The sequence below is a fragment of the Rhamphochromis sp. 'chilingali' genome (genome assembly GCF_963969265.1).
Source record: "Rhamphochromis sp. 'chilingali' genome assembly, chromosome: 4".
Taxonomy (NCBI): Eukaryota; Metazoa; Chordata; class Actinopteri; order Cichliformes; family Cichlidae; genus Rhamphochromis; species Rhamphochromis sp. 'chilingali'.
The window spans coordinates 29692964-29720591 of NC_137948.1; the positions used below are offsets into that span (position 1 = coordinate 29692964).

Genomic DNA, 27628 nt, shown 5'->3' on the forward strand with positions numbered 1-27628 from the left:
AATTTTTTTGCAATATTTTTTTTCTTTGTGGTGTTATGCTTCATGTTGTAGCCGATGTTTAAGTCTTTTTAGTGCCGTTTAGGTTCTTATTCCATGTTATGTGCATATGAGGTTGAAATAGTGTTTTTCACTCTGTCTTGCAACTTTGTAGTGACTTCCCCATCTGAGCTCATTCCCACTTTACACATAATTGCTTAAGCACTTCAGTGCCAGGACTTTCAGTTTTGTTCTGTTCTGTTGCTTGAAGTTCAGCTCAAATCTGTAATTAGGTACATGCATGTATGCTTACTTTTACTTGATGTTCTTTTGTCACACCTTTCCCAGATCAGCGGCTCTCAAATCAGTGTAAACAAAGTGGATTGGTCATTGTTTGTTTATTTACCTTGAAAAAGTGTGGTCTTTATACACCAAATTGTTGCACTCTGATATGTTAAAGTACAACTTCAAGAAAGCTGCTCTAAACTTTGTATCCTGTTGTGCACCTGTTGGGATTACAGTACTGCAATGCAAATGCTTTTACAGCAAGTAAAAGAAAAAGGCTGTTTAACCTGTGACCATTGCTGTTGCTCTTGCAGGAAGATGCCTCCAACATCACTATACTGGGTCTACTCCTGGAGTGCAGCTTACCGAAGAGTTGGAACAGTCCACAGGTAATTTGTCTCCATCTGTTTCAGTAGTTGTCGAGCCTTTTCAGCTGACACGCTGCTCTGGAGAATCATGTTTTACAAGTACAGGGATTCGCGTGCCTGGATTTTAGACCTCTGAATTTAGAGGTTCTGGGAAGATCTTGGCACATTACTCCAGCTCAGAATGGTTTTAAACACACCTGAAAATTCAGCAGCTTCTCTCAAGCACTGTTGTTGATTTTAAAATCCTAGATATTCTTGATTTGCAGTTACTGCAAGCATTTGAAAATATCAAAAGAAAAGCACGATGCTATGAGAAGAAGCTTAGGGCAAACTTTGTGGAAATAAGGAGACATAAATAGAAAGGCAGTTAGCCGCGTACTTGATTTTTTTACGATGTGTGATCTTGCACCATTTTTAGTTCACCCCTACTTAGCAAAATCGGAGCTGAGCTTCAGTCCTCTTGAGCAGAAGGCCTTCCAGTCTTAAACGTCCAACAGACAGCCGGGCTCGTCATCTGAGCGCCTTCTGTTTTCTACAGAAGCCCTGGGGAGAGGGAGATCTCTTGCCAGGCTTTTAATTGCTTTCTCAAGAGACCTTATAATCGAAGAAGTGCACATGAAGTGAGAGAAGACGGCTGCAGACACAGACAACTACGCTGTCATATTAATACAAACTGAAATCTTTCTCGTGTGCTGTGGCGTGAGTGCCCCGGCCGTAACTTTTGGCTCGTATCCAGGACCGACACCTGCTGCTCAGTTCTTTTTCAAGTCTACTTGAACAAAATGGGCTTTGGGTCGGAGTCGCGGCTGCGTACAGATCAAATGAGCCCAACAGAAGTTACCAGCAGTCTTGGTTTCTCGGGATTAGTTTTGCTTTTGCAGGTCTTGATCCCCCAGTGGCACCAAGCCATAGTATCTGTCTGCAGTTCGTCAAGTGGTGATTCACCCACTGAGACGATCCCTGGTTTGTAGTGAGATTTGCACTATCCCACTACTGATCTGTCAACTTTAAGAGGGTGTTAGTAACAGGGAGGGTGGTAGCAGTTAACAGACTGGCAAAAGTGGGCATCTAAGTCAGCGTATGTATTTAGTCTCTGTTCCCGCTTGTTGGATTTTGTTTTAAATTCTCAGATTACTCGTCATTGTTCATGTGCTCCTTATTTTGTCCTTGTGTTTGGTGCATGACTGTATGCTTTTCCTGTTCTGTCCCAGGGGTCCTGCCTCCAAAGCGAGGAGCGTCTCAGTCTGCAGATTAATCTGTCGGCGCGTGGTGACCAGCCTGCTGACCTGGACAAGCTCAAGCCCTATGTCATTGAGCACATTTTGGTCCTACTGGTGGCCCCTGCTGCTGAACAGGATGCATCCGGTGGGTGTCTGCGACCTTTCTGATTCATGCCCTGAAGGCAATTCACACCGCAAGCGTGCCACGCTGCACGACCTGACTCTGACTGTCGTTCATAAAACAGTATTTCAGTATGAAAAGAGAAACATGCACTGGTATTTTATTTATTTATTTATTTCAGCCTACACATGAATTACATCATTGAATGTTTGTGTGATGGAGCTCTATCAAAGCAAAATAATGTTTACTTTTTAACAGATTTAACCATAACAGAGCTTCTATGTTTCCTGTGGAGTCGCTTCCATTTTTTTAAACGTATTAGTTTAACTAGAGAAGGAATACAATTAAAAGACTTTGATTATTTTGCAGTTTTGAAAGAACTGTCTAATGAGAGGCATGGGAAATATGACAGCAGTCCTGATTTTGTTTTCTTTCTCTGGTTTTTGCACCAAATCAGGGGCGAAGGTTCAAATTATTTTGGCCACAGTTGTGTACACAGCATCAGTGTACAGTTCCCGTGATTAGTTTGAACCATTATTGTTTTTCAGAACTGCTTTCTGAAGTATTTTATTGTACTTACCTGTTTTCTGATGTCGCTTTGTTTGAGCTGTCATCCTCATTCTGTTGTATTACACATGAATCACATTTGTATACATTATTCTCATTCCTCTTTGCTTCTTCCAACAGGGGAATCAAAAATAAGAGTTTATATGTTAAATTCTGGAGGGAAGAAGCTCTATATAAAGGTGAGAGTTCTGCCTTGTTGTACAACAGTCAGCGAGTAGAATTATTGCAGCTCTAAAACGTTGTTTTATGTCTCCAGGACATGCAGGTGCTATCAAAAGTAGAGGCTAGCTTGGACTTTAATCAGGTTCTTTTGACACCAGAAGCAAAAAACTTCACTGAAGTGGCTACACTGGCCTGCAGAGGTGACTACTTATTTAAGTTGCAATAGTTTGCTCTAAGCCCGTACCGATTCTTCTGAGTGAAATTGTATTTGTATTTTCTATCAGGCTCATTGCCTGGCCTCGACCAGAAATGTATAAGTCATATCAGTTTGAAAATTATGGGAAACAGGACAGCCTACAGCTTCCCTGGACTACATGTTCCACACAGGTAACATGGAGGAATTTTGTAATCATCACAATAAACGTATATCTGATCTGAAACAACGTAGCCCCAGAAATAGTTCATTTAAGTGTTTTTAAGGTACTAATAAACACAGACAAGTATATCAATGTATATCATCTATATTTTCCTTCTGGGGTCATTTCTATACTAATGTTTTTATTTCTTTCTTCAGCTGGCCTGTTGGGGATTTGTTCAGCCTGTTCCAGATGAAACAAAGAGCTGCTAACCAGGTGGACTTGTGGCTCAGCAACCCCTTCCCTGTGCCTCTCATTGTGTTGAATGCAAGCCTCTCAGAGAAGCTGCAGGGGGTAATGAAGGTAGACATGCACTACTGCAACATGTGATGATAGGACAGCAGTTTTTATCACACGATGATCAAATTTGCGCCAGGTTTTGACCATAGATTTTGACCTGTAACAAGTTATTCATTCATCATATGGATTCTAAACAAAGTGGAAGATTTAACAGATTATCTCTGCTGCCCCCTGTCTGTCAGGTGATGCACTTCAACACTCCACTGACAGTTCCTCAGGGCTGCTGGCACGTCCTGTCCCTCCAGCTGCTCAGCAGGGCCCTGCCTGTTAACCAGGTCTCCACCCTGAGTCTGAATACCAGCCTGGGCACAGCACTGCAAGTTCCACTGTACTTCTATCCTAATCCTTCCAAGGTAAAATAGCAGTTTCAGTGGTGAGTAGGTAGTGTGTTTGGGTCGGGCATTTGTGTAGAAATTAAAAGTTGTATGTTTGCCATCAGGGAGAGGTGGTGTTTGAGGCGGAAAGAGAGTGTGGACGTCCTTGTCCTCTTAGACTATCTGAAACAGGTAAAACTTCTCTCTTTCTTTCTTTCTTCCTGTGATGGAAGATGTTATAATCCAAGTTATTTTCTGCTGTGTTTTATTAGGTCGCTCAGAGTGGCAACGCTCTCTTCTTCCAGATTTTTCCCACTCGTCTTGGGCTGTGGACAGCAAACTAGCAGCTGAACTCTGCTCTCGATGGCAGAGCCACAAAGACAAGCTGCCTTGCAGGTTATTCTTGAATTTAACGCACACACAGAAACACACACTCCTGCGCTGTGTGCTTTTATATTCCATCAGCGGTCAGCATTAGCATAATTATTCATGTAAATATGTTCGTCTTGTCAGGTGGCCGAGACTCCCAGTGGAGGCATCGTCTCTTCTGGACTTTGGTGCTACTCCTGTCAATGAGAGCAAGGTCGGTTATGTTTGTTTAATGAAAATACAGCATTTATTTTTTATTAGTTGTACATTTTAAGATTTTTTTTTTAAATTTAGGAAACATTTATTCTTAACAAGCATTTGTCTTATAAAGGAAAATTTTTTTTTTGTTCCAGGTTAAGACGTTCATGCTGAAGAACCCTTCGTCTTCAGTGGTTTCTGTAGAGATTCGGGCCCTCTCTCTGTACCCTGCTCCCCTGGAGGCTCTGGACCTTCTAACCAAATGGTACATTGTCAAGTTATTGTTGCAGTTTAGTACACGGCTGTTTGGAGTTTTGATGCCGCAGCACCTCCTTCTACTCCACTTCTGAAGGTGTTTTCTTTGTTTGGATTGGCAGGTTTAATATCAGCCCTCTCTCTGTTAACATCAGCACAACAGAGTTCTCTCTGTTGGCTTCTTCCTCCAAGGTAAGCCTCGGAAAAACTCCTCAAAATAAAGCTGTGCCACTGTCTCATGTTCCTTTCTTTGACTAATCCTTTCCGTTTCTTCCCTCCTGTGTGCATCTGTACAGGTGGGTAAGAATATGGAAGAAAAAACCGGAGTCTTACGTCTGCTGCTGCAGCCCTGGGAGTCCAGAGAGGTTGCTGTGGTTTTTACTCCCTCTGAACACAAACCCACCACCACCATTCTTATCATCAGGTATTCATTGATAATAGTGTTAATGGATTTGATTGTGTTTTCTGGGTGCATATGTGCTGAGTTTTTTGTGTTCCATAGACATTTCACAAATCCGTTTTCCGCCATTTTTGTGGTACCCGGTTTGGTACAAAAGTGTAGTGGAACGTGTTTTGTAGCCAGTTTTTAAAAAGTCGGTAAGTTGTTTGTTTATAACACTGAAGACTAAATGTGGCATGATTTAAGTGTCTCTTGATTTCCTATTTTAAGTTTCGACGTCTGAGTTTGTGTGTTTTTAATCTTTTTTTCTTTCTTTCTTTTTTTTTTCAGGAACAACCTGACGGTGTTTGACATGGTGATGGTGCAGGGCCACGGGGCTAAAGAGCTGCTAACAGTCGGGGGGAAACTGCCCGGTCCTGGGGCCTCTTTACGCTTTAATGTTCCTCAGTCAACGCTAATGGAGTGTCGTGATGGTGAGAGTGAAGTTTATCAGCTGTCATATTGATGTAAATTTTAAGCTAACGTACGATCAAAATCAGGCTAATGGGCATTATTTCTGACGCTTACAGGTCTGCGCAGCAATAAGCCCCTTTTTGCCATCAGAAAGAGCTTCAAGGTGGAGAATGCCGGCGAGCTTCCCCTGACGGTCATGTCAATGAATATAAATGGTTACAAGTGTCAGGGATTTGGCTTCGAGGTGCTGCAGTGTCATTCCTTCAGCCTCGATCACAACAGCTCCTCTGAGCTCACCATAGCGTAAGTGGAATTTCACACCCCTTTCCTTCATGACTTCCCCTCATTTAACTTTTTGGGTTTCATAATGTGGTTTACTTTGCTGGTTGCGCAATATATTAGTTGCCCAATATCCTACTTCTCTTGTTATGTATTTATTTTTTGCTATTTCTCTTCCTTTTTTATATTCTTGCACAATATGTCCTGAATATGTCTTCCTCTCCTTTTTTAAAAATCTCATCATTTTGGCTCTTTTTTTAATCATTTTGCCGTTTGTTTCTCTCTCTGCCTCTACCTGTCCGCGTCTTCAGGTTTACCCCAGACTTCACCTCATCCTGGGTCATTCGGGACCTCACCCTTGTGACATCACGTGGCACTTCTTTCCCTTTTACCCTCAACGTGACGCTTCCCCATCACATGTTGCCCCTCTGTGCCCAGGTGGTTCCTGGCCCCAGCTGGGAGGAAACTTTCTGGGTGGTCACCCTCATCTTCACATGGTCAGTAACAGTAATTTGTGAGGAGAAGCGGATGCATCGGGGAACATTTATTGATTGGGGTTTAGTTTTTGATTAACTTGTAAATTTTTTCGGATCTCTGTTTTTGTTGCAGTTTCTCCTTGTTTGGTGTGTGCCTGATGGCCTTTTATCAAGCACAGTTTATCCTGCATGAGTTCTCTGCACCGAGCAGCAGGAGCAACCACAACTCTGTCTTGTCCCGGGAAAATGGTTCAGTCAATAATATCACACCTAATGGAGTACAGTATGTAGATTTGTCTTCCTCATTTATTTATGTAGACCAATCGTAAACATAGCAGGAAAACGTTTTGGTGTTAAAACACTCTAAATAGTCAAATGTCTGTCTGTGCAGTAAAACAAAAGGCAGTTGTAAGACCTACGTGGACACCTGCCACACATCCGACAAAGGTAAAGGCCGCGGGTCTCCAGCCTTAGCCAACAGCCTCGCCCCTCGACCTCAGTCCTCAAAGAAGGGCTCCTCAACCACACCCTCCCAACAACAGAAGAAATGCAAGGTTTCACTCTATTACTCCAAATATAAACCCAGCTCATCCACAGCATCAGCTGGTGCTGTGACAGTGGACGAAGAGCTGGAAGACCTGAGACCAGACCCTCCCCTCACTCCCGACACCGACGTCTGCAACAACAACAACGAGCCAGCTTTCATCAATGAGATGGAGAAGATGACAGCCCCAGACTTTAAAGAAGTCGTAGAAGATACAATGCCAGCAGCGGTTATGTTTCCCATGGAAATACCTGCTGGTTTCCCAGATAATGTCACACTGGGTCCAGGACCCAGACCGGGCCTGTTAGTGTGCAGTCCCATAGAAAACACTGAGCACTATGCAGAGAAGATGGAGTCTGAGAAAAGGGACAGTTCTGAAGTCGAGGTAAAGGAGGAGTTTTTGTTAGACTGCTGCATTTCTGTTTAATTACAATAACAAATTCATTTCTCTTTTGACTTTTATCATCAAAGAGATTTCTATAGAAAAAAAAAAAAACCCAACTGTCATCCCTGTTTGTTTACCCCGTCTAGCTGAGAGACGACTGCAAAGGACAGAAAAAGAAAGCGCAGAGCACAGAGTCTGGCACTGCAGCAGGGAATAATAAGGGAAAGAGGAGCCGCAGGAAGACTGAAAATGTCTCCAGGTAATACACACGTACTTAACCAAAGCAACACTTAATGTTTTTAAAGCTCGTGATGAAAGATACCTTAAGACATATCTTTGACGTTTAATGTAAAAACAAGCAGACACTCAGTTAACCCAGTAATATAAATATATATAATGTGTTGTTTTGGGGGGGGTTTTGTTGTTGATTTGTCTCCCAATTACTGTTGTAGCGCTCCCGAGCACAACATGCAAGTAACACCAGAGAGGGAGAAGGAACCTGTTTGGAAAACTGCGGACTTTGTCAGTGGACCCCGCAGCAGGAACCGCTCCACCAACAGCTTCAAGACAGAAGCACTGAAGCCTGTGCAGACTGCTGAGAGCCCACTCAAACAGAACGGTGGGCACAAATAACTGACTCGGCCATTACCGAGCTTCCCTTAAATGAAGCTACTTTGGTGAGGAAAGTCGATTCTCATTTCGCTGGGCTTTGTTCCTGCCAGGTGTGTGTCCTGCTCGCACTCGGAAGAAGTGTACTCCAGAGTGGCGCGTGGGCAGCGTCTGCGAATCAGGCTCAGACTCAGGCAGCTCATCGGGCAGCGTGAGGGCCAGCAGAGGGAGCTGGGGCAGCTGTAGCAGCACCAGCAGCATGGAGGGAGACAAGGACGCCAGTGCCCGGACACACCGCTCCACTACCTCATCTAGAAAAAGTATGGGGCGCTTACCTTCTCTTGAAAAGAAACCCAACTCAAATTGTTTTGTTGCAGTGCTGCTTTTTTTTGGGTTTATAGCGGTGCTGTCTCTGCAGCCAGCCTCACACTTTCTCAGCTGTTGAGTGAATGCGTGTAATGTAGGAAACTAGTCAGTAAAAGTCTTCTTATAATAGATGAGAACTGTAGTTTGCCACTTTTTAACATTAGTCAGTTTGTTTGTTTTTCCAGGGGACTCCATGCAGTACAGTGTGTACCCAAAAGAGGTTGACAGCTACCAGCCCATTAATGCCAACTATAAGACTAAAAGGTACAACAAGAACTGGTTCTGATTAGTATCAATATAACATTTCTTTTTCTTTTTTTAATCTTTTTGTTTGCCAACTTAAACAAATACTAATTTATCAGTCTGTAATTTGTATTCCAGAGACTTTGTCAGAGGTGGTCATTCATGTGTTTTTTACTGTGCTTTCATAGGATTTGTACAGTTTGTAATGCCAAGAGCTGGATTTAGGTTATCTTGTGGTTTATTCAGACGCAGTGTAAGTCGTAACGTTTGCCTTTCCTCTGTTCAGCATGAACAGCCTGTACCATAAAGACCAATGCCAAAGCCAAGAGTCCACCAGGCCCAGCTTGACCTCAAGCTTTGCTGCTGCTGTTGCTGCAGGAATGGACCAGAACACGGGTAAAGGCTTAATCGTTTATAGCAAAAGCACACTTTTTGAAAAGACAAAATGTGCAGTAAACTCGTCTTCTACAACGGTTGTGCGTCTCGTCCGTTTTTGTAATCGTTATCGTGTCCTCTCCTCACAGATGTGACAGGTCAGTATCTGCCTGAAGATACGTGGTCAGCTCCACCCATCCCCCTCACCAGTGAGTTCAGATACAACACCACCGAAGCAATGCGCTACATACCACCAACCACCGCGTCATTCCGCGGGTGAGTATTTGAAGATGTTATGGAAACACTTGGTTAATGGTGCTTCACTCAGTTCCAGTAAATGAACTGTCTGCGTGGGTCTTTATGACGGCACCAAAGAGAGGGCTGGAGTTAGTGGAGTCTAAAACAAATCTAGTGTCCGTAACAGACTCTTGGATTCATAAAGTGATTAAAAACGATAATAGAAGATAGATAGATAGAAATGGAAATAACTTTACAAATGTGAGCATAAAGCGGCTTTTCACCTGTGGATAATCTGCATATTCATCTCAAAAGTTTGGTGTTACTCACCCTTTTCTGTAAACAGAATCCCTAACTGAGTAAGCACATGCTTGAATATCTTTCCTCTGCTGCTGCACTGCGTATTTGCTTTTCTGTAGATTAGTGTTTCAGCTTCTTTGACTCTGTTAAAAGTTTCCTCCTCTCCTGCAGGTTACGTTGGAATAGTGCCAGCAGCCACTGTAACAGTTCCTATAACTACTATCCGGAAAATGGCTACATAGGTACGAGCTCATGATAAGCACTTTGAACCGGTTACGGGTTCCCATTGCTTTGTAGAAGATCAGCTATATAATACTGTAACCAACAAATAATGCAAAGGCTAAACGTCCCTGCTGGTTCAAGTCTGAGTTGTTGTTTGTTATCACTTTGCAGGTAATGGAACTTTTACAAGTGGTTTTCACAGTCAGGAGGGCCAGAACATGCACAGCAATCAGACCATCTGGAGTGACGAGCAGCCTCAGGAATCGCCCTCAACCTGGGACACAGCAGCCTGTGTGGGCAGCAAGGTGACGCCTCATAATACTCGAGTCAGATGGTTAACGCGGGGGTTCTTAAAGTTTTCATGACTCGGTGCCAATTTAGGGAGAAAGCATCTGGCTGAGGGCGGCAAAGGAAAGATGCACCAATTACACCACAAAGTTTTGTTTTTAATTTAATAGCAGCACTGTAGGGCTTTTCTTTTCCATCATGCCTGTGGTAGGCTGAGAGGCAGTAATCAGTTCATTTGCAGATATTCTGTTTCAAAGTGCAAATGTTACTATGAATTCGTGGTTTTACATCTTTTGCTTCAAAGAACGGTGGTTTTTATCTGTAATTGTATTTTTGTACCACTTCCAGTGGCTGTTTCAATTACTCACACTAATTGTACTTGGAGATATTATTTTATGTCCATTATGTTATATATGACAGCAGTTTGTCTTAATGATTCCTTTTGTGATATATTTTCTATACACTGGGGAAAAAATTGTTTTTATAGCACACAGGTTCTCTAAATACATTTCTTTAGTTTCAATAACCAGAGTCAAAACACTACTTCATGATTCATCGTGGTGGTGCAAACAAATGACAGTAAAATTACCTGAAATCAATGACTTCAGCTGCAGTCAGTCGAGGGGAACAGATTGGAAGTTTTTTCTTAAAAAAAAAGAAAGAGAGTATTTATCATTTTTTCTGCACCATGTAAAGTTACTTTTTGTTTACTCACTATAATATTTTCATACTTACATTATTCTGATTACATGTTTATAAGGGGTGGGAGTGACTCGCAGTGTTATACTAACAGAACGCACAGCAAAGATGGTATGGCAGCTTCTGCAACCAGAGCAGCCACTGCAACTACAGCAGTAACTGAACTGCAGCAACTAAACCTGCCGTGAGGCCTATAAATAAACCATGTAAAGATGACACATGAGGGGTTTCAGTCCCCTAAAGCAAATACACAGTTGCACTTCTGTAAATTGGATACATAAAGCAACACAGAGAAGTTTTCTAGCACAACTGGGTGGTGTAGTTTGCCTTACAGTACTGCAGAGGCATCGTCGCACTGTAGGTATAAACAAACACACTGTTTTATCTCTGATAGGCTGGAGATGGTTAAGATGCTGATACATCTGTCAAGATTACTCTTTAAATAAATGTGTGATGGGTGATAAAACCCAGTTGCGGTTCCAGTTTAAACTTCGAACCTTAGATCAGTGGTGTCAAACATAAGCCGTAGGGATCAGAATCGACCCAGCAAAGACTTCAAGCCGGCCGACTGGACAGCTTTAGAAAAGTGCACAGATTTTGAGCTTTTAGCTGTATTTTCTGATGTTTTACAGCTTTTCCTATTGATAAAGATCCATCTTCCCCCATTGACATTCACACTACATGTGGCCTACAGTGTAAGACGAGTTCGATGTCCCTGTTCGAGATGTAAGCTGGATGTGTGTCGATTGGATCAGTGTAATTACACCTCTGACGTCTGTGTTCTGACTTCTGATCATTTTCAGAAAGTAATCAGCTCTGTGCAGAAATAAGGAAGCAGGGAATCTGGGTTAAAGAGTATGTTACTGTATTTAGGATAGAATCAGCTTCTCTTCTGTTTGTAGCCTCTGTTTCGTGTAGCTACACTAACACGGAGGGGGTGACGCTTTGATTTAATCCTGACATAAAAGAACACACAGTGACAGACGACAAATTTAGCTCCTTTCAAATTAAAACCCAGTTCACATCTTTCTTTTGGTTCTTGTTAAGTTTTAGTCATAGTTGTGATCTACAGAGGAACATACATGTTTCCCATAAACCAGTCTAAACAGACAGGCTCACATGCAAGCTAACAGGCTGGATAAGAGAAAGGGAAGTTCATCTTGAAGACAGAAGAGTACAGGAGACTGCGTCACGTACATCTTTACCGAGGGTAAAAATAGGGCGGGGGTATTGCTCTGTTATATAGATGTGTGGAGTCAAATACCCTGGATAGGACACCAGAGAGTTAAAAGAAGAAAAAGAGGCATGCTGCTACAGCAGCTGGTTTATTTCCACCAGTCCAGTCTGTGTGGCAGAAATGAGCAACACGATTAACACGGTCTTTTGGCCTTTTGTTGTTGTTTCTTTTAATCCAGCATCCTGCACAGCTATTTATTTGTCAGGCCCGGCCTGTGAAGCGGGTTGGGAAGAGTTGGCTACAAAAAGAAAAGGAAACATTAATTCTTTACCCCTTGAAAACCTATTAGAAGTAACCCTCAAAGCACTTTCCTGAACTGAGTGGTGACTCATATTTCAGGCTGCTTATAGATCGAAATAACTGGGTGGCCTCTGCCTATGCAGCTACCCTTGGAAAAATCCAGATACGATTCTAATGGTTGTTAAACCACATCTTTATTGATATATACTGAAGTGTCAGTGCGTAAACATCTGCTGCATCAATGACAAATGAGTTTATACAGATGTTAACAGTATTGTATACATCTGAGCATTTCTGTGACTCACTTTGGTTCAGTAACACTTCAGCTAGATCTGAGAAACTTACTCAAATTCTTTGAGGTATATTTGTAAGACTGTGTAGAAGAGAAGAGGATTATCACATAACTCATAAAGATGAGGGGAAGTGTTGCCGTCTTTGCTGAACTGGAAAGGTCATTTTGTTTTTGCTGAAAAGGAGAGACAAACAGCAGCCAGGTCGTCACTGTGGGGAACAGATGGTATCAGAGTGCAGTGAAAGGTGAGGTCAGAAACTGTCGACCCCTCCTGACAACGTTTTTCCTCTCTTCCGCCCCCACAGCCATACTTCTCGGGTACCCGCAGTCTCTCCCCCATGTCCAGCCTGTTTGGATCCATCTGGACACCCCAGATCGAGCCCTACCCGAGCCACTTCCAGCCCGAGCGATCGGCCCCGGTGTCCCCCATCACCCCGCCTCACTCCCCCTTTACTCGGGAGCCAGTGGGGGCCTGCGGACCGCTGCAGTACTCCAGCTTCAACCCTTTCGGCCCGCACATGAACTTGGACATATGGAACTCTTCATCCAACCGCAGCTCCAACTCGCAGCTCTCCAACGACTCCGGCTACTGTGGAGATGTTTAAAACAAGTAAATACAGCAGAGCTTAACTATAATTGGAAACTTATAAGTCAAGAAAAGGAAATAAAAAAAGAATGTTCTTTTATCATTGATGGGGAAAATGTGAATATTGTTTTTCTTTTATGTTCCCATTTTCAGATGTTATATGTTGTGAAAGGTTAAGCATTTGTTGTATATTTTTCTAGCTGTTTTGCAGTTTTGATCATAGAAAATTAAAAAAAAAAAGTTTTGTACTTTAACTTCATGCGTCTTGTTTTTTAATTGACTTGTTTACTTGATTTTCCTTATTTATTTATCTTTACTTTCCTGTGACTTTCAATTAAGGGTGGGTTTTGATGATCAATTTATCGATTAAAATTGATTCTAGCTTGGATAACGTGATATCGATTCATTAAAATCCCAAATTGATTTTTTTAATATTAATTTATTTTGCCCAAAACGCCAGAATCTCAGGTTAAACCTCACAAAATTTCAAGAACCACCAACCAGCTAAAACAGTAAATGAGAGCAGGAACACGGATTCTGCACAAAGACGTAAACACAAAGCGCGGACCCGCGGATCAGAATCAGTGAGATGTCGCCTTTCTCACCCGACAGCACGGACACAGTCGGGGCTGAAAGCCGACAGCTCGCTGATTCTGATGTTTCGGCGGGTCCGCGCTTTGTGTTTAGGCCCTTTTTGCGCTGATTCCAAAGCTGTTAGTTTTATCTCTCTCCAAACAATATTGACCGAACCAGCAGCAAAAGAAGATCCAAACTACGCTTCACATAAACATCGTCATGGACTCCCTCTGACTTTTGCTGTTTTGCTTCCACCACAATAAAAATCACACTTCATGCACAGCTCTCTCTCTCTTGCTCTCTCAGTGTACTTCAAGAACAGTTTCCTGTCTAAAAATCTGTTTTCTGCATTATTCGCTTGCTTGTTACGCACAAGTCTATCATTGTTTACAGCGCTGTCAGCCGTTGTTTTCTTTCCTTTTACTTACTTCCGAAAAGAAAGCCTAATTTCTGCTGTTCAATACTGAACAAATTTAAACTTAAAATTATGCAAAATTGCAAAACGCTTTGCCGTGTTTCTAATCAAACCTCTGTAACTTTGCTCTGCTTCACGTCAGCAGCATCAGATAATGTTCATATGTTGATTAATGACTTTATTTCGTTTTTGCTCTACTGCAGAATATTTTTATAAAATCCCAGGCCAGGAAAATCGCCTTCATGTTTTTCTGTGTTTTATCTTCAGCTACTTTGACACAAAGGCCTCTGCTGTGATGCTCACACCTTTGATAAAGTCTGGAAAGTGTCATCTTCCTTTTTACTCTCAATCATTTGAATCACTTTTCTGCCCCTGGCTACAAATAATGAGTTTTACTCAGCTGAGCCGTTTTGATTCTTAAACGCAGAAAATATTTTAACTAAAACCAACTTTTGGCTGCTTCCTTTTTTACAGCAAGTCACCATAGCAGGCAGCTCCACGTTAGCTTGGGCAGATTTGTGGGTGTGGGGTGGAATTGTCATCAACCCACCTGGCCAGTGGATGTTGGTGAGCACAGGCACCCAACTTTGCGAACTCAAATGAGGTGATGTAGGATTTTCAAACCTTACCACAGATTCTTCTACCAAATATCGAGGATGAGTTTGTGTATTGATGATTTTGATCCTCAAGGTCAAAGGTCAGGTTTTTGTGAAACTAAAAAGACCACATAAATCAAACACCCAGGAAAAATCAAATCAAAAATGTGTTTGACCCATTTTATGATTTATGATTCGACCTCGATATGATCCAACTGCTAGGTGTATGCAGACATCTGAGATCCCTCAGACTACATGGATATTAGGAGGATCTAAAGTCGTGTGCCTGTGTGTGCATATACCTTAAAATCTGAAAAAGTGCATTGTATTTCTAAATATATTTCTAAATATAATTTATACAGATGTTAGGGAGATGTTTAATCCACTATACTAGAAATATTAACAAAACTAAACAAAATAAACAATCTAACACCAAACATGGACATGCACAAACACGTAATACAGTTAGAGTAACCTCAGCGGGCCTGGAGAACGGCATCTTTGCTGCTGTAATCTTACTGAGCACAACAACTTTTTTGTGGAAGTCAACATATTAAAAAAAATAAATAAAAGGAACGTGACTTCCCGTTCTCTAACTCTCATAACTATTTTTAAAACTTCAGTAAGTCATTGCCAAATACACAAATATTGTATGTCCCCATTTATATTTGGTGACACTTAAATTACATTTTATTTAATTCTTTTATCATAGCCAGTATCACCTTTCGCCAAACAACAATGCTGTTTGTTAGTGTGATTATAAAATTCAGTTTCTTTATTTTATCACAGGAGGCCTGAAACCTGTCCGGCGTTGGTTAAAAGAAGGCGCTGACATAGATTTACCCCATTTCAGGTGGATTACCTGTGCTTTATTTAACTTTATCAGGTGTTTTTTATGAAAAACAGCCCAATCTTCCATTTAGACCTACGTGGAAATGTATGATACTATAAACTCAGCATTGTGGCACTGACCATCACACACATAAATTCATACGCTGGTTATAATGTGGCACGCACAAGCTGACAAAGGCAGCCTAAAGTATAATGAATATAACGTTTATATTATCACGGTAATGATACACATTCCTTTTCTGTTCACATACAGCTCAATGCAGCCAATCATATGGCAACAACTAAATGCATTTACACATACAGACATGGACAAGACTCAGGTTCACAGTGAGCATCAGACTGGAGGAAAAATCTCTAGGATTGACAGAGAATGGTCCGAAAAACAGAAACTACTCAGTCAGTTCAGTTCTCTGGATGAAAATGTCTTGACCCCTGATGCCAGGGGTTAGAGGCAGGGGTGTTATAAATAATCAAAACTTTAAAAAAAAACCACCAAAGAAAAATAGACTAGGTGAAAAACCTTTGTGAACTTGGAAAGCTTAGGCTACTTCGTTTGAAAACGCATCATTTTCTCTCCTTTTTGGCCTCCCGTCCACACTGAGACGGCGTTGTCCTCAAGGAAAAACGCAGCGTTTGAAACGCATGCATTTCAAAACGGAGCTGCCCCGTCGCAGTGTGGACACTCTAAAACGCAGACTTCCTAAAACGATGACGCATTTTAGTCATGTGACGCATGCGCAGGACTGGAACGTAGGTGCTTTGGGCCGTTTCAACGTGGACGCAGAACTCTGAAAACGACTGAAAACGCTAGTGTGGACGCGGAGCTAGTGTGGACGTAGCCTAACTCACCTGATGAGGCAGCGATGAAGGTGTTTATTGAGACTCCGAATCTCTAAGACTGTGAGTCATCAAATTTCGACAACTTTTGTGTTTCAACTGTAATGTCTGCACTGATTTCCTAAATCTTACCTCTCACATATACCCTCCAAACAAACTAACTACAAATAACATTAAAATTATTAAAAACGAAACATTTTCAAACAATAAAGACGAAGCTAAAACGACAAACCCCACTCTGGCAACTAAAGTTAAACTGAATTAAAAACAAAAAGTCTGAAATGAAATGTAAAAGAATTCTTGCCGCACTTTGGGCCCATTAGTACATCAAGCATCGTTAATCACAGCGTACCCATTTTCAATGGCTGCTTCCAGCAGGATAATGCAAAATGGCACAAAGCTCAAATCATCTGAACCTGGTTTCTTAAACATGGCAGTAAGTTCACTGTACTCAGATGTCTGTTGCTTTATTTCTGGATCTCCCCTTCTAATGTGACAGGATGAATGTATGAGATAAGGAAATAATCGAGCCACAAATAAGAGAAGTGGTGAAGGACACTTTCACATCAGTCAGTGTCCTGACTGTGCAGGAGGAGGACGTGACATTTCATCTGTGAGTAAGACAGCGAATTTTTACCGAAGTTTTTTTTTTTCTTCATTTTTTCTTCTGTGCAGGGCTAAAGCTGGTAAAACCTGTTTTTAGATCATTTATTTAACACATTTTAATGCTGTGGTGTGTGTGTGTGTGTGTGTGTGTGTGTGTGTGTGTGTGTGTGTGTTCTGTGCTTGTTTAGGATGTCTGCTAAAATTAGTCCACGCATTAGCATTAGAGTTTATTTGATGATCAGTCAAACAGTCAAACTGTAATTTCCCCACCACATTACTTTATGACATTAGCACGAAGCCTCCAGCTGTGCTCCAAAGCTGTTAGCATGGCTGTTTCATTATTACATTGTGTCACACCAGCACCTGAAAGAAAAGCTCTGAGTTTGATTTTGTGTTTGTGTTTTGCAGGCACTCAGGAGAAAAAGTCATGAAGTTTCTCGTGTTTGTCCTGTTAGTATCTCAGTGCTCGTCGCTCACCAGTCAACAGTGTCACCACTGTGAACAAACATCCTGCGACTGCTCGAGCCAAAACCTTCGAGAAGTCCCTGCAGCCGCTTCAAAACTCATCACTGAGCTCGATCTCTCTTTAAACGCACTGGAGACGATAACGAAAGATGACTTTCTTTCATATGCCGCTTTGAGGGCTTTGTTCGTGAATAACAACAGGATCAAAACCATCCATGAAGACGCATTTCACCCACTGACTCATTTGGAGAAACTGGACTTGTCCTCAAACCAGTTGGAGACTTTGTCTTCTGGTTGGTTTCAGAACCTGACTTCTCTCCACTACTTGAATCTTTTGGGAAACAAATATTCAACACTTGGTCAGGGAAACCTTTTCCTGCCACTGAGGAGCTTGAAGACCCTCCATTTTGGAGGACCTTTCCTTCAGTCTGTCAGTAAAAGGGATTTTTCTGGCCTTTTTGGTCTTGAGGAACTTGTTTTTGAAGGAAATCATCTGCAAGTGTTTAACAGAGGGAGTCTGAGACAAATTGGACCCATTAGCCATGTAACACTTAGACTCAGTGGAGTATTTCACAGAGATTTAGCAGTAGTACGAGCTATATTGTTAGACGTTGTTCATCCAAACACAACAGTGACATTCACTGACACACAGTTTAACAAAAGTTTGCAAATGTTCCCACTTCACGTGGCCATCGAGCGTGGTGCTACAGGTCTTAGTTTTAAAAATGTGAACATGTCTGTGTCAGCTTGTGTACAACTTGTGAATATTTTTTCAGGCTCTGATCTGACTTTTTTTGCCATTGAAGATTCTCACATCTTCAAAAATGAAGAGGAAGTCCGTCTGCATCACATAAACCTGACCAGCTTGGATGTCATCGTCTTCAAAAACATTGATATTAACGTGTTCTACCGTGTTCCTGAACTCCATTTCATGCAAAATATACTGACTGTAGTAAGAAGGGCATCTATGATAAACACTATGTTGTTTGTCATTCCCTGCCAATCCACTATTCATTTCTCAGATTTGGAGTTTTTGGACATCAGTGACAACATAATCGGAGATTTGACACTTATGGAAATGATGTGTTATGGCATTGGTGTCCTTCTAAATCTCCGCACACTCAACATCAGCAAAAATATTTTGTCTTCAATCAACAGCAAACTCTTCACTAGACTAGAAAAGCTGGAAAACCTCGACATGAGTAGAAACTCATTTGACAGCATGCCTTCGACTTGTTCCTGGCCAGCAAGTCTCAAGTTCTTAAACCTTTCGTCAACTTCTCTTCCTGAGGTGACATCCTGCCTACCACAGAGCCTACAGATCCTTGATTTATCCAGAAATAAACTGACTGTCTTTAACATTGAGTTGCCGCTTCTCAAAGAGCTGTACATCTCTGGCAACAAGCTTGGAAATCTCCCAGATGGGCATTTATATGTCAGCCTCGCAGTTCTCTCCATTCAAGACAACAACTTGGCCAAATTCAGCAGTAAAAACCTGCATGATTACCAGAGCCTGAGGGTCCTGGAAGCTGCTGGCAACCCTTACGTCTGTTCATGTGACTTTGTAGGTTTCGTGACAAATGACTTGATGAACCACAAAACTGTAGTTAGACATGACTTAAAGTCTTACATCTGTGACTCTCCCGATGCAGTGAGGGGGGAGAGAGTGTCAGACGTGAAGCTGTCAGTGTTTGAGTGCCACACAGCTTTAGCGATTTCTTTGCTCTGCTTAGGCATCCTGGTGCTGTGTGTGCTCATTGCAGGTCTGTGTTATAAGTTCAGCGTTGTGGGGTTAAACGAAGGTGATCTGGATGGAGGCAAATGTGATGCCAGCAGTCGAGCAGCCGGAACTGCCGTTCTGACAGAACTTTGTCAAAATCAGGTTGCGGAAAGCGATGAACTCCAGGACGTACCTGGAGTCGCCTCACGACGAAGATCACATTCCAGCGTTCTGGCAAAGTCTGAGAACAGCGATGAAAACATCTGAAACTGATAATAAAGACAATCTATAAAAGGGTTTATACTTACAATTTTGATTGTACAAACACATAATTTACATTTTCTAAGCGCTACAATGTCAGGGACTTTATGCTACAAATATATTTTAAGATTATTATATTGTAGTATGATATTTTAAGAGTATTATCAAAGACAGCATGGCGTATTTTGAATGTAATTTGGTCAATCTTTTTTAAAAACTCAATTTTCTCAAGAATTCCCTTCATTTGACAGTAAAAACAAAGTACAGAAGGGTGCATATGGATCATTTTAGAATCTTTTAAAACTTGCCCTTGTATTTCTGAAATCCTTTTAAAATCTTTCTCTTAACTTGTCATATAAATGTGCTAAAAAATGCTTAGCTCTTTGTACATAATTTGGGTTGGAGCTGCATATTACTCATATATCTTTCAGTATTGTGCTAATTTAGTTTGAATGTTTCAGGAATTGTTCTTTTCTTTCTTTTGAAGTTTTCTTTCCCTCCATGAATGCGTGTACTCTAGTGGAGGTTGACATAAAAACTAACGAGAGGTAAGTGAGTGGTCTATTACAGGTCATAATGGTTTTATATACAATAACGATTTAAAAAAGGCAAAATGATCTTTTTGTTTTTGTTCACTGGAATGTTTCAAAGTTATCATAAGTACCAAAACCTGTAACTGACACAATTTATGTATATGTGAAAAACTCAAAAGTGATTATATAATCAGTTGCACAAGATCTTTGGGCAATGACACATTTTGTGTTGTAATTTTGCCTCTGTGCACCACCGCAATGGATTTAAAATCAAATAAGGCAAGCGTAGAGTTTCCGCTTTAATTCAAGGCTTGAATAAAAGTATCACTTACAGTCATTTTTATCCAAATTGCCCATTTTCAAAAGAAATTGGAAAAAAATATAATTTTTGTTATAATAAAGATTGTTTTTAATACTTGTATGAAAGTTTTCAGTCAGTGATTGCTGGAAGGGTAGAACACGTTGACATCACCATTTGCTCTGCTTCGCCTTTGGTGCAAGCTACCGTCAGCTGCTTACTGGTTGTGAGTCTCTGCCTTCAGTTTGTCTCCAGTAGCTGAAAAGCATGTAAAATGTAAATATAAGCAGAATGCAGTGATCTGCAAATGCCACAAACCATTATTTTGTTTTTATTTTTAATTAATATGAACTGAGGCAAATTGGAAAACTGTTCTGACGTAAGACAAAACAACATTTGCAATTCTTTTTGAAAAACTTGGATCCTCTGCCCTCTCCACTGAAGATGAGAGACTATCCAGCTTCTTATTATTCCCAGTGCAAAACTCTGCATCTCTGACGCTATGTGGATGCATCAATGCATATGGAATTGACATCTTGCACATCTGGAAAGACGTACCACACCTAAAACATAGCAGCAGAGTTTAAGTGCAGTTCAGTCAAACCGTTATAAAGGTTAATAAGCAGTTTTTGTGGATGAAGCTGTATTTCCCTAACAGCATCTTTCCGCAGCAGTGCTCTGCTTTTACTGACCACAACAAATTTTTGTGGAAGTCCACATTAAAACTTTCCCATCATGCAGAAAAAAAGTAGAACTTGAATTTCCCGTTGTCTAAATGCTGACACGTGTCAGATTCTTTGCTCTTAAAATGTTGCAATCTTGGTCAAAGTAAGCAACTTCCCAAGTCCATATTGATATTACTGTTACAGAACTATTTTTAAAGCTTCAGCAAGTGAACAAACACTAACAAACAACAATGAATGCTGATTGTTAGTGTGATTATAAAATTCATTTTCTTTATTTGATCACAGGAGGGCTGAGGTTGGCTGAAAGCTGGCGCTGACACAGATTAATTTTGGATTACTTGCGGTTTATTTAACTTTAGTCCCTCAATCTAACACAATGAACAAGTGCTACAGTCACACTCTTTCAGGCTCATTCTCACACAGGATGGAGTCAAGTCTTTATGACCTAAGCCTAACTGCACCTTTTGTCTTTTTCTTCCCTTTATGTTTTTTGAATATTTAACAATTGTCATTTTTCTTGTGCACTTGAACATAAACACATTTTATTCAAATGCTCGACAAAATATATGAAAGAAATGAGACACCAGAGAAACTAAGACCTAGCTTCTGTTCTTCTTATCTCTAATCCCTGCAGGGAAACTGTCACTCTATTTCTCTGTCTCTACTTCTGAATATGGACCAGTGTGAGGCATGAAGACATAATTTAGGCAAACAGAAGTAGTGGAGGGCCCTTACAAAGCAGTCAATATCCTGGCTGTGCAGAAGGAGGATGGGACATTTCACCTGTGAGGAACACAGCAAGATTTATTGAGTTATTTTTCTTCATTTCTCTTCTAAACCCGATTAAACCTGTTTTTAGATCAGTTAATTTAAGAGGTGGGAAGTAACGAAGTCAAAAAATAGCTAGCGAGGAAGAAAAAGGGGAACGAGGGTTTTTTTTAAGTGGCAGAAGTGCAACATTTCTATCAGTTCAACAAACATCAGCAAACACACAAACTGTCTGTGTTCAGTTTGTCTCACTGTGTGTTGCTAGCTAAAGGTCCAGCTGCTGTATTTTACAGGCAGAGAAAAGAAAAAGAGCAAACTTCACTCAGAGATGGAGAAAGATGTAAGAGGACAGGACAGGAGAGGTTAGGTTTAAAGGTAAGGACTCAGTGACGCTTGATAAACTGCAAATCTAGTGTCGCAGAGATCAATTTGCATTTAAGCTGATTATGCTTAGATACATTCATTGAATTCTGACTTTATATCAACCGTCTAGTATTAAAATAGGTATAAAGTGTATAGTGTCAGTGTAGGAAATGGAGCTAAGCAAAGACATCTGTGAAACATCTGTTGACATCTTGTTGAATTCACTTGTGTGACTCCACAAAGAGCAGAAGGGCTGCTGATCACAGCCTGTATATAAAGAAACTTCTCCGAAGCTCATATTAGAAATTATTGTGAGTTGTGATTCTTTTCCCTGTGCTGAGCAACTACACAGATCTTAGTGTTCCCCCATCTGCTGAATCCCACTGTAACCCTTGACTGTGCTCACTTTACTGTTTAGGTGTGGAAGCAAAGTCAGCCTCTACAATGTAGGGAACAGAAAATAGTTATTTTCACTGCGTCTGTCCTAGATAACAGATTCAAGCTGAGTACATCCACTACAATTACAATTTAGATTTGAATAACATTTGTATGCTCATGTATTCATATTATTTTTTAAATATATTAATATAGCAAAACAAAGAAAATGGCTCGTAGAATTGTCCTTAAAGGAGCTACTTTTTAGTTTTACTGTGCATTTTCACTTTTGAGTAAAAACGTTGCTTCAGTACTTTAACTTTTACTGGAGTATGTTTTAACACCTGTATCAGTACTTCTACTTAAGTAAAGAAAGTCTGTACTTTTGCCACCTCTAAATAAGTTTAAACGATGCAATGACAAACAAATAAAAATATCAAAAAAAACTTAAGATTAAATTCATTTTCAAGAATATTTACCAATTCCATTATTTTCTTTTCTTTTTTAAATGCACAGATTAAAGATTTTGTAGAGACTGTAAACATTCCTCAGAGATTTTGATATGACAGCATCACAGAGTGCTACAGATGTCAACAGAACACATGTATGATGTGAATCTCATATTCCACCACTTCTTAAAGTGTTGAAAACAAGCCTGATATGACATTAGCACCATTTCCCCACCACATTACTTTATGACATTAGCACGAAGCCTCCAGCTGTGCTCCAAAGCTGTTAGCATGGCTGTTTCATTATTACATTGTGTCACACCAGCACCTGAAAGAAAAGCTCTGAGTTTGATTTTGTGTTTGTGTTTTGCAGGCACTCAGGAGAAAAAGTCATGAAGTTTCTCGTGTTTGTCCTGTTAGTATCTCAGTGCTCGGCGCTCACCAGTCAACAGTGTCACCACTGTGAACAAACATCCTGCGACTGCTCGAGCCAAAACCTTCGAGAAGTCCCTGCAGCCGCTTCAAAACTCATCACTGAGCTCGATCTCTCTTTAAACGCACTGGAGACGATAACGAAAGATGACTTTCTTTCATATGCCGCTTTGAGGGCTTTGTTCGTGAATAACAACAGGATCAAAACCATCCATGAAGACGCATTTCACCCACTGACTCATTTGGAGAAACTGGACTTGTCCTCAAACCAGTTGGAGACTTTGTCTTCTGGTTGGTTTCAGAACCTGACTTCTCTCCACTACTTGAATCTTTTGGGAAACAAATATTCAACACTTGGTCAGGGAAACCTTTTCCTGCCACTGAGGAGCTTGAAGACCCTCCATTTTGGAGGACCTTTCCTTCAGTCTGTCAGTAAAAGGGATTTTTCTGGCCTTTTTGGTCTTGAGGAACTTGTTTTTGAAGGAAATCATCTGCAAGTGTTTAACAGAGGAAGTCTGAGACAAATTGGACCCATTAGCCATGTAACACTTAGTCTCAATGGAGTATTTCACAGAGATTTAGCAGTAGTACGAGCTATATTGTTAGACGTTGTTCATCCAAACACAACAGTGACATTCACTGACACACAGTTTGAAAATAGTTTGCAAATGTTCCCACTTCACGTGGCCATCGAGCGTGGTGCTACAGGTCTTAGTTTTAAAAATGTGAACATGTCTGTGTCAGCTTGTGTACAACTTGTGAATATTTTGTCGGGCTCTGATCTGACTTTTTTTGCCATTGAAGATTCTCAGTTCTTTGAAGATGAAGAGGAAGTCTTTCTTGTTGACATAAACCTGAAAGGCTTGGAGGTCATTTTTCTCAGAAACATTGATATTGTTTGGTTCTACCGTGTTCCTGAACTCAGTTTTATGCAAAATATGCTGACTGTAGTAAGAAGGGCATCTGTGATAAACTCCAAGGTGTTTGTCATTCCCTGCCAATCCACTATTCATTTCACAAACCTGGAGTTTTTGGACATCAGTGACAACACAGTCGCAGATCGTGCATTTATGGAAATGATGTGTTATGGAAAGGAGGATGTCCTTCTAAATCTCCACACACTCAACATCAGCAGAAATCGTTTGTTTTTAATCAACAGCAAACTCTTCACTAGACTAGAAAAGCTGGAAAACCTCGACATGAGTAGAAACTCATTTGACAGCATGCCTTCGACTTGTTCCTGGCCAGCAAGTCTCAAGTTCTTAAACCTTTCGTCAACTTCTCTTCCTGAGGTGACATCCTGCCTACCACAGAGCCTACAGATCCTTGATTTATCCAGAAATAAACTGACTGTCTTTAGCATTGAGTTGCCGCTTCTCAAAGAGCTGTACATCTCTGGCAACAAGCTTGGAAATCTCCCAGATGGGCATTTATATGTCAGCCTCGCAGTTCTCTCCATTCAAGACAACAACTTGGCCAAATTCAGCAGTAAAAACCTGCATGATTACCAGAGCCTGAGGGTCCTGGAAGCTGCTGGCAACCCTTACGTCTGTTCATGTGACTTTGTAGGTTTCGTGACAAATGACTTGATGAACCACAAAACTGTAGTTAGACATGACTTAAAGTCTTACATCTGTGACTCTCCCGATGCAGTGAGGGGGGAGAGAGTGTCAGACGTGAAGCTGTCAGTGTTTGAGTGCCACACAGCTTTAGCGATTTCTTTGCTCTGCTTAGGCATCCTGGTGCTGTGTGTGCTCATTGCAGGTCTGTGTTATAAGTTCAGCGTTGTGTGGTACATGAAGATGACCTGGGCATGGCTAAAAGCAAAGAGAAAGCCAAAGTTGAAGAAGGGAGTGCTCCAGTACGATGCCTTTGTGTCCTACAGTGAAATGGACTCCGGCTGGGTGGAGGCGCATCTGATCCCGGCCCTGGAGCAGTCGGAACCGCCCCTCCGACTCTGCCTCCACAAGAGAGACTTTGTTCCCGGAGGATGGATCGTAGACAACATCATGGACGCTATAGAGAAGAGTCACAGAACGCTCTTCGTCCTCTCCCAGAACTTTGTCAGAAGCGAGTGGTGCAAGTACGAGCTTGACTACACCCATTTTAGATTGTTTGATCAAAACGATGACGCAGTTGTGCTGATTCTACTGGAGCCCATTGACAAAAATAACATCCCCAAAAAGTTCATCAGGCTGCGGAAAGTGATGAACTCCAGGACGTACCTGGAGTGGCCTGATGATGAAGATCAGATCCCAGCGTTCTGGCAAAGTCTGAGAACAGCGATCGAAACACCTGAAATTGACGATACAAACAATCTATAAAAGCACTTATATTTCACATTTTGAATATACACTCACTTTTATATTGACATTTTCTAAAAGCTAAAATGTCCCCAACTTTACTCTGAAAGCAGGTATTATTATAAGCAAATATAATAAAATTTATATAATTTTTTTTTAATATTTACTTTCTTCAATTAATCCCTACAATTAACCATTAAAACAGTAATTTTGGAGATTTTGTTAATCTGAATTTGCAATTCTAAAAATATTTGAAAGTCCTCCTGTTTGACTCGCCATATAAATGTGCTAAAAAAGGAATTTGATGACTGAATAAAAAGTTTAGCTCTTTGTACACAATTTGGGTTGGTGCAATAAAGTACTCACTTATCCATCTGTATTAAATTTTGTTTAAAAGAAAATATAATCCTGTCTGGAATTGCTCAGTTTTTTCCTTTTTTTGTTTTCTACTCCTCTTTAATTTCCTAGAAGAGATGATGCACCAAAGCAACTTCCACCTCTTTGTTAGCATGCTCAGTCTGTCCATTAGTATATGCGAGTCTTGTGATTGGTCCAGACTATGAAACCTCCAAAGTTGTAGTTTCTCTCTGCAGGCGAGAGGTAATGAGGGGGAAAAAAACCACATGGACGAATATTTCCATGTCTTGTTGGGTGAGGACTGCTCCCACACCTGAATCTGAGGTGTCCTCTTCCACTAGGAACTGTTTACTTCAGTCAGGTTGAGTGAGAATGTGGATGTAGTGGAGAGCTGTCTGAATCTGTCTGCAGAGTTCCACTGAAAAGGGTGCTTGTGAGAGGTTAAACTGATTAGTAGCGACGCAACTCCATTGAAACCACGAATAAACCTCTAATAGAAGCTTGTAAAACCCAGAAACCTTTTCAGATGTCTCCTGTCTGAGGGTACGGGCCAGTCGACCACGGCCTTTACTTTTACAGGGTCTGCTTGCAGTTGCTCTCTTCCCACAATGAATCCCAAAAGAGACACAGAAACTAGTGCTGTCAGCATTAATCCCGTTAAAATGATGTTAATGCCATAACCGCTTTAACGCAGCAAATCTCCGTTAGCGAATTATCGCGGTTCTAACGCGTTGACGCCGCGCAGCCCCACGCACGGGGTGAATCTCCGTTAACTTGCTAACGGAGATTTACCGCATTAATGCGGTTATGGCATTAACATAATTTAAACAAGATTAACGCTGACAGCACTAACAGAAACACATTTTTCTCCTGTCATATAGGAACAGTTTTTCGAGAGGAGCTGGAGGACCAGACGCACATGTTTCTAGTGCTCCTGGAGAGACTTAGAGAAGATCAGGATATCATCTAGATACACAAACACAAAGTGATTATTGAAATCTCGTAGCACATCGTTGATCGGGGCCTGAAACACTGCAGGGGCATTGGTCAAACAAATTGGCATAACCAGATACTCAAAATGTCCAAAAGGGTGTTGAATGTTGTTCTCCATTCGTCTCCTACCTTAATTCTGACCAGGTGATGATAAGTGTTACAGACTTCCAGTTTAGTAAAGATAGTCTCACCTTGAAGCAGTTCAAAAGCAGTTGTGAGGAGAGGTAAAGCATACTTGGTCCCTGCGTACACTTTCACAGTCAAAACAAAAGTTAAGAACGAGTGTTTTGTCTTTTTTTTTCCATGAAGGAAAATCCAGCACCAAAGGGAGACAAAGATGGGTGGATTATGCCACCTGTGAGGGAATCTTAGCAGCCGAGGTAGAGCAGTCCTGGGGGCTGGCTGGGCATAGGTGGAGCAACCCTGCAGGCCAGCCAGGTGGCAGAATATATGTTCTCAATTTAGCTGATTTAGCTGAATCACAGAATTTAGCGATTCCAATTCCATTATTAACATCAATTATCGATTCAATTTCTTATCGATTCTCGTATGGACCTTCATCGCATTCTCATTGGCTCCACTTCAAGAGTGACCACCATCACTTTAACATGCTAAGCAGCGTATCACAGGCATTACAGTAATGCAAATGAATTGCATGCTGCATATATTTCCTCTTTTGTTGTGATCAATGTTGGGGTTGTTACTCAAAAAAGTAATTATTACATATATTATACACCAGACTTTTCTTAAAAAGTAACAATAGCCACCCCAGTCACTACCTAACACACTCAACATGTCACGGCATTTTCAGTTTCTTGTGTTTTGGTATTTTTCTGTATTATGATTTATGGTTTGATTCTTTAGCTGTGCTGTTTTGATTATTCTTCTAGGTTTAGTTCAGTGTCAAGTTTGCGTCTTTGTGATTTGTTTCTCGTTTCCTGTTTTATTTTGTTAGTCTCAG

At 41.0% G+C, this 27628-nt stretch overlaps 3 protein-coding genes across 5 annotated transcripts in view; all 3 read left to right on the forward strand.

Annotated features, from left to right (window-relative positions):
- Window positions 1–13036, forward strand: part of tmem131l (transmembrane 131 like) — a 31479-nt gene extending 18443 nt beyond the window's left edge. The window contains exons 8-34 of the mRNA XM_080881324.1: window positions 576–650; window positions 1841–1994; window positions 2658–2716; window positions 2794–2899; window positions 2984–3086; window positions 3274–3418; window positions 3598–3768; window positions 3855–3921; window positions 4002–4125; window positions 4243–4312; window positions 4452–4561; window positions 4674–4743; window positions 4848–4975; window positions 5282–5424; window positions 5521–5707; window positions 5995–6180; window positions 6293–6442; window positions 6551–7088; window positions 7235–7347; window positions 7541–7707; window positions 7811–8017; window positions 8249–8327; window positions 8593–8702; window positions 8831–8957; window positions 9390–9460; window positions 9612–9745; window positions 12502–13036. Coding sequence (XP_080737450.1) covers window positions 576–650; window positions 1841–1994; window positions 2658–2716; window positions 2794–2899; window positions 2984–3086; window positions 3274–3418; window positions 3598–3768; window positions 3855–3921; window positions 4002–4125; window positions 4243–4312; window positions 4452–4561; window positions 4674–4743; window positions 4848–4975; window positions 5282–5424; window positions 5521–5707; window positions 5995–6180; window positions 6293–6442; window positions 6551–7088; window positions 7235–7347; window positions 7541–7707; window positions 7811–8017; window positions 8249–8327; window positions 8593–8702; window positions 8831–8957; window positions 9390–9460; window positions 9612–9745; window positions 12502–12801 — 3894 coding nt within the window. The 3' untranslated portion in view covers window positions 12802–13036. The remainder of the gene's footprint in view (window positions 1–575; window positions 651–1840; window positions 1995–2657; window positions 2717–2793; window positions 2900–2983; window positions 3087–3273; window positions 3419–3597; window positions 3769–3854; window positions 3922–4001; window positions 4126–4242; window positions 4313–4451; window positions 4562–4673; window positions 4744–4847; window positions 4976–5281; window positions 5425–5520; window positions 5708–5994; window positions 6181–6292; window positions 6443–6550; window positions 7089–7234; window positions 7348–7540; window positions 7708–7810; window positions 8018–8248; window positions 8328–8592; window positions 8703–8830; window positions 8958–9389; window positions 9461–9611; window positions 9746–12501) is intronic.
- Window positions 13037–15964: 2928 nt separating this feature from the next.
- LOC308395866 (toll-like receptor 2) lies at window positions 15965–19986 on the forward strand. Of its 2 annotated transcripts, XM_080880896.1 has the most exons (3): window positions 15965–16121; window positions 16558–16671; window positions 17073–19984. In XM_080880896.1, exon 3 carries the CDS (start codon window positions 17092–17094, stop codon window positions 19114–19116), a length of 2025 nt encoding a protein of 674 aa, XP_080737022.1. In that variant the 5' UTR covers window positions 15965–16121; window positions 16558–16671; window positions 17073–17091; the 3' UTR covers window positions 19117–19984. The 2 variants fall into 2 exon arrangements, with proteins under 2 accessions (XP_080737022.1, XP_080737023.1); XM_080880897.1 differs by lacking the exon at window positions 16558–16671 and having other exon boundaries at window positions 17073–19986.
- A 1221-nt stretch (window positions 19987–21207) lies between these two features.
- On the forward strand, window positions 21208–25670 carry LOC308395864 (toll-like receptor 2). 2 transcript variants are annotated; one of them, XM_080880894.1, is made up of 3 exons: window positions 21331–21412; window positions 21689–21770; window positions 22956–25670. In XM_080880894.1, exon 3 carries the CDS (start codon window positions 22975–22977, stop codon window positions 25336–25338), a length of 2364 nt encoding a protein of 787 aa, XP_080737020.1. In that variant the 5' UTR covers window positions 21331–21412; window positions 21689–21770; window positions 22956–22974; the 3' UTR covers window positions 25339–25670. The 2 variants fall into 2 exon arrangements, with proteins under 2 accessions (XP_080737019.1, XP_080737020.1); XM_080880893.1 differs by lacking the exon at window positions 21689–21770 and having other exon boundaries at window positions 21208–21412.
- Window positions 25671–27628: the final 1958 nt, after the last annotated feature.

Coding starts and splice junctions, on each gene's coding strand:
- LOC308395866 (XM_080880897.1), top strand. CDS start 17,092: ATGAAGTTTCTCGTGTTTGTCCTGTTAGTATCTCAGTGCTCGTCGCTC.
- LOC308395864 (XM_080880893.1), top strand. CDS start 22,975: ATGAAGTTTCTCGTGTTTGTCCTGTTAGTATCTCAGTGCTCGGCGCTC.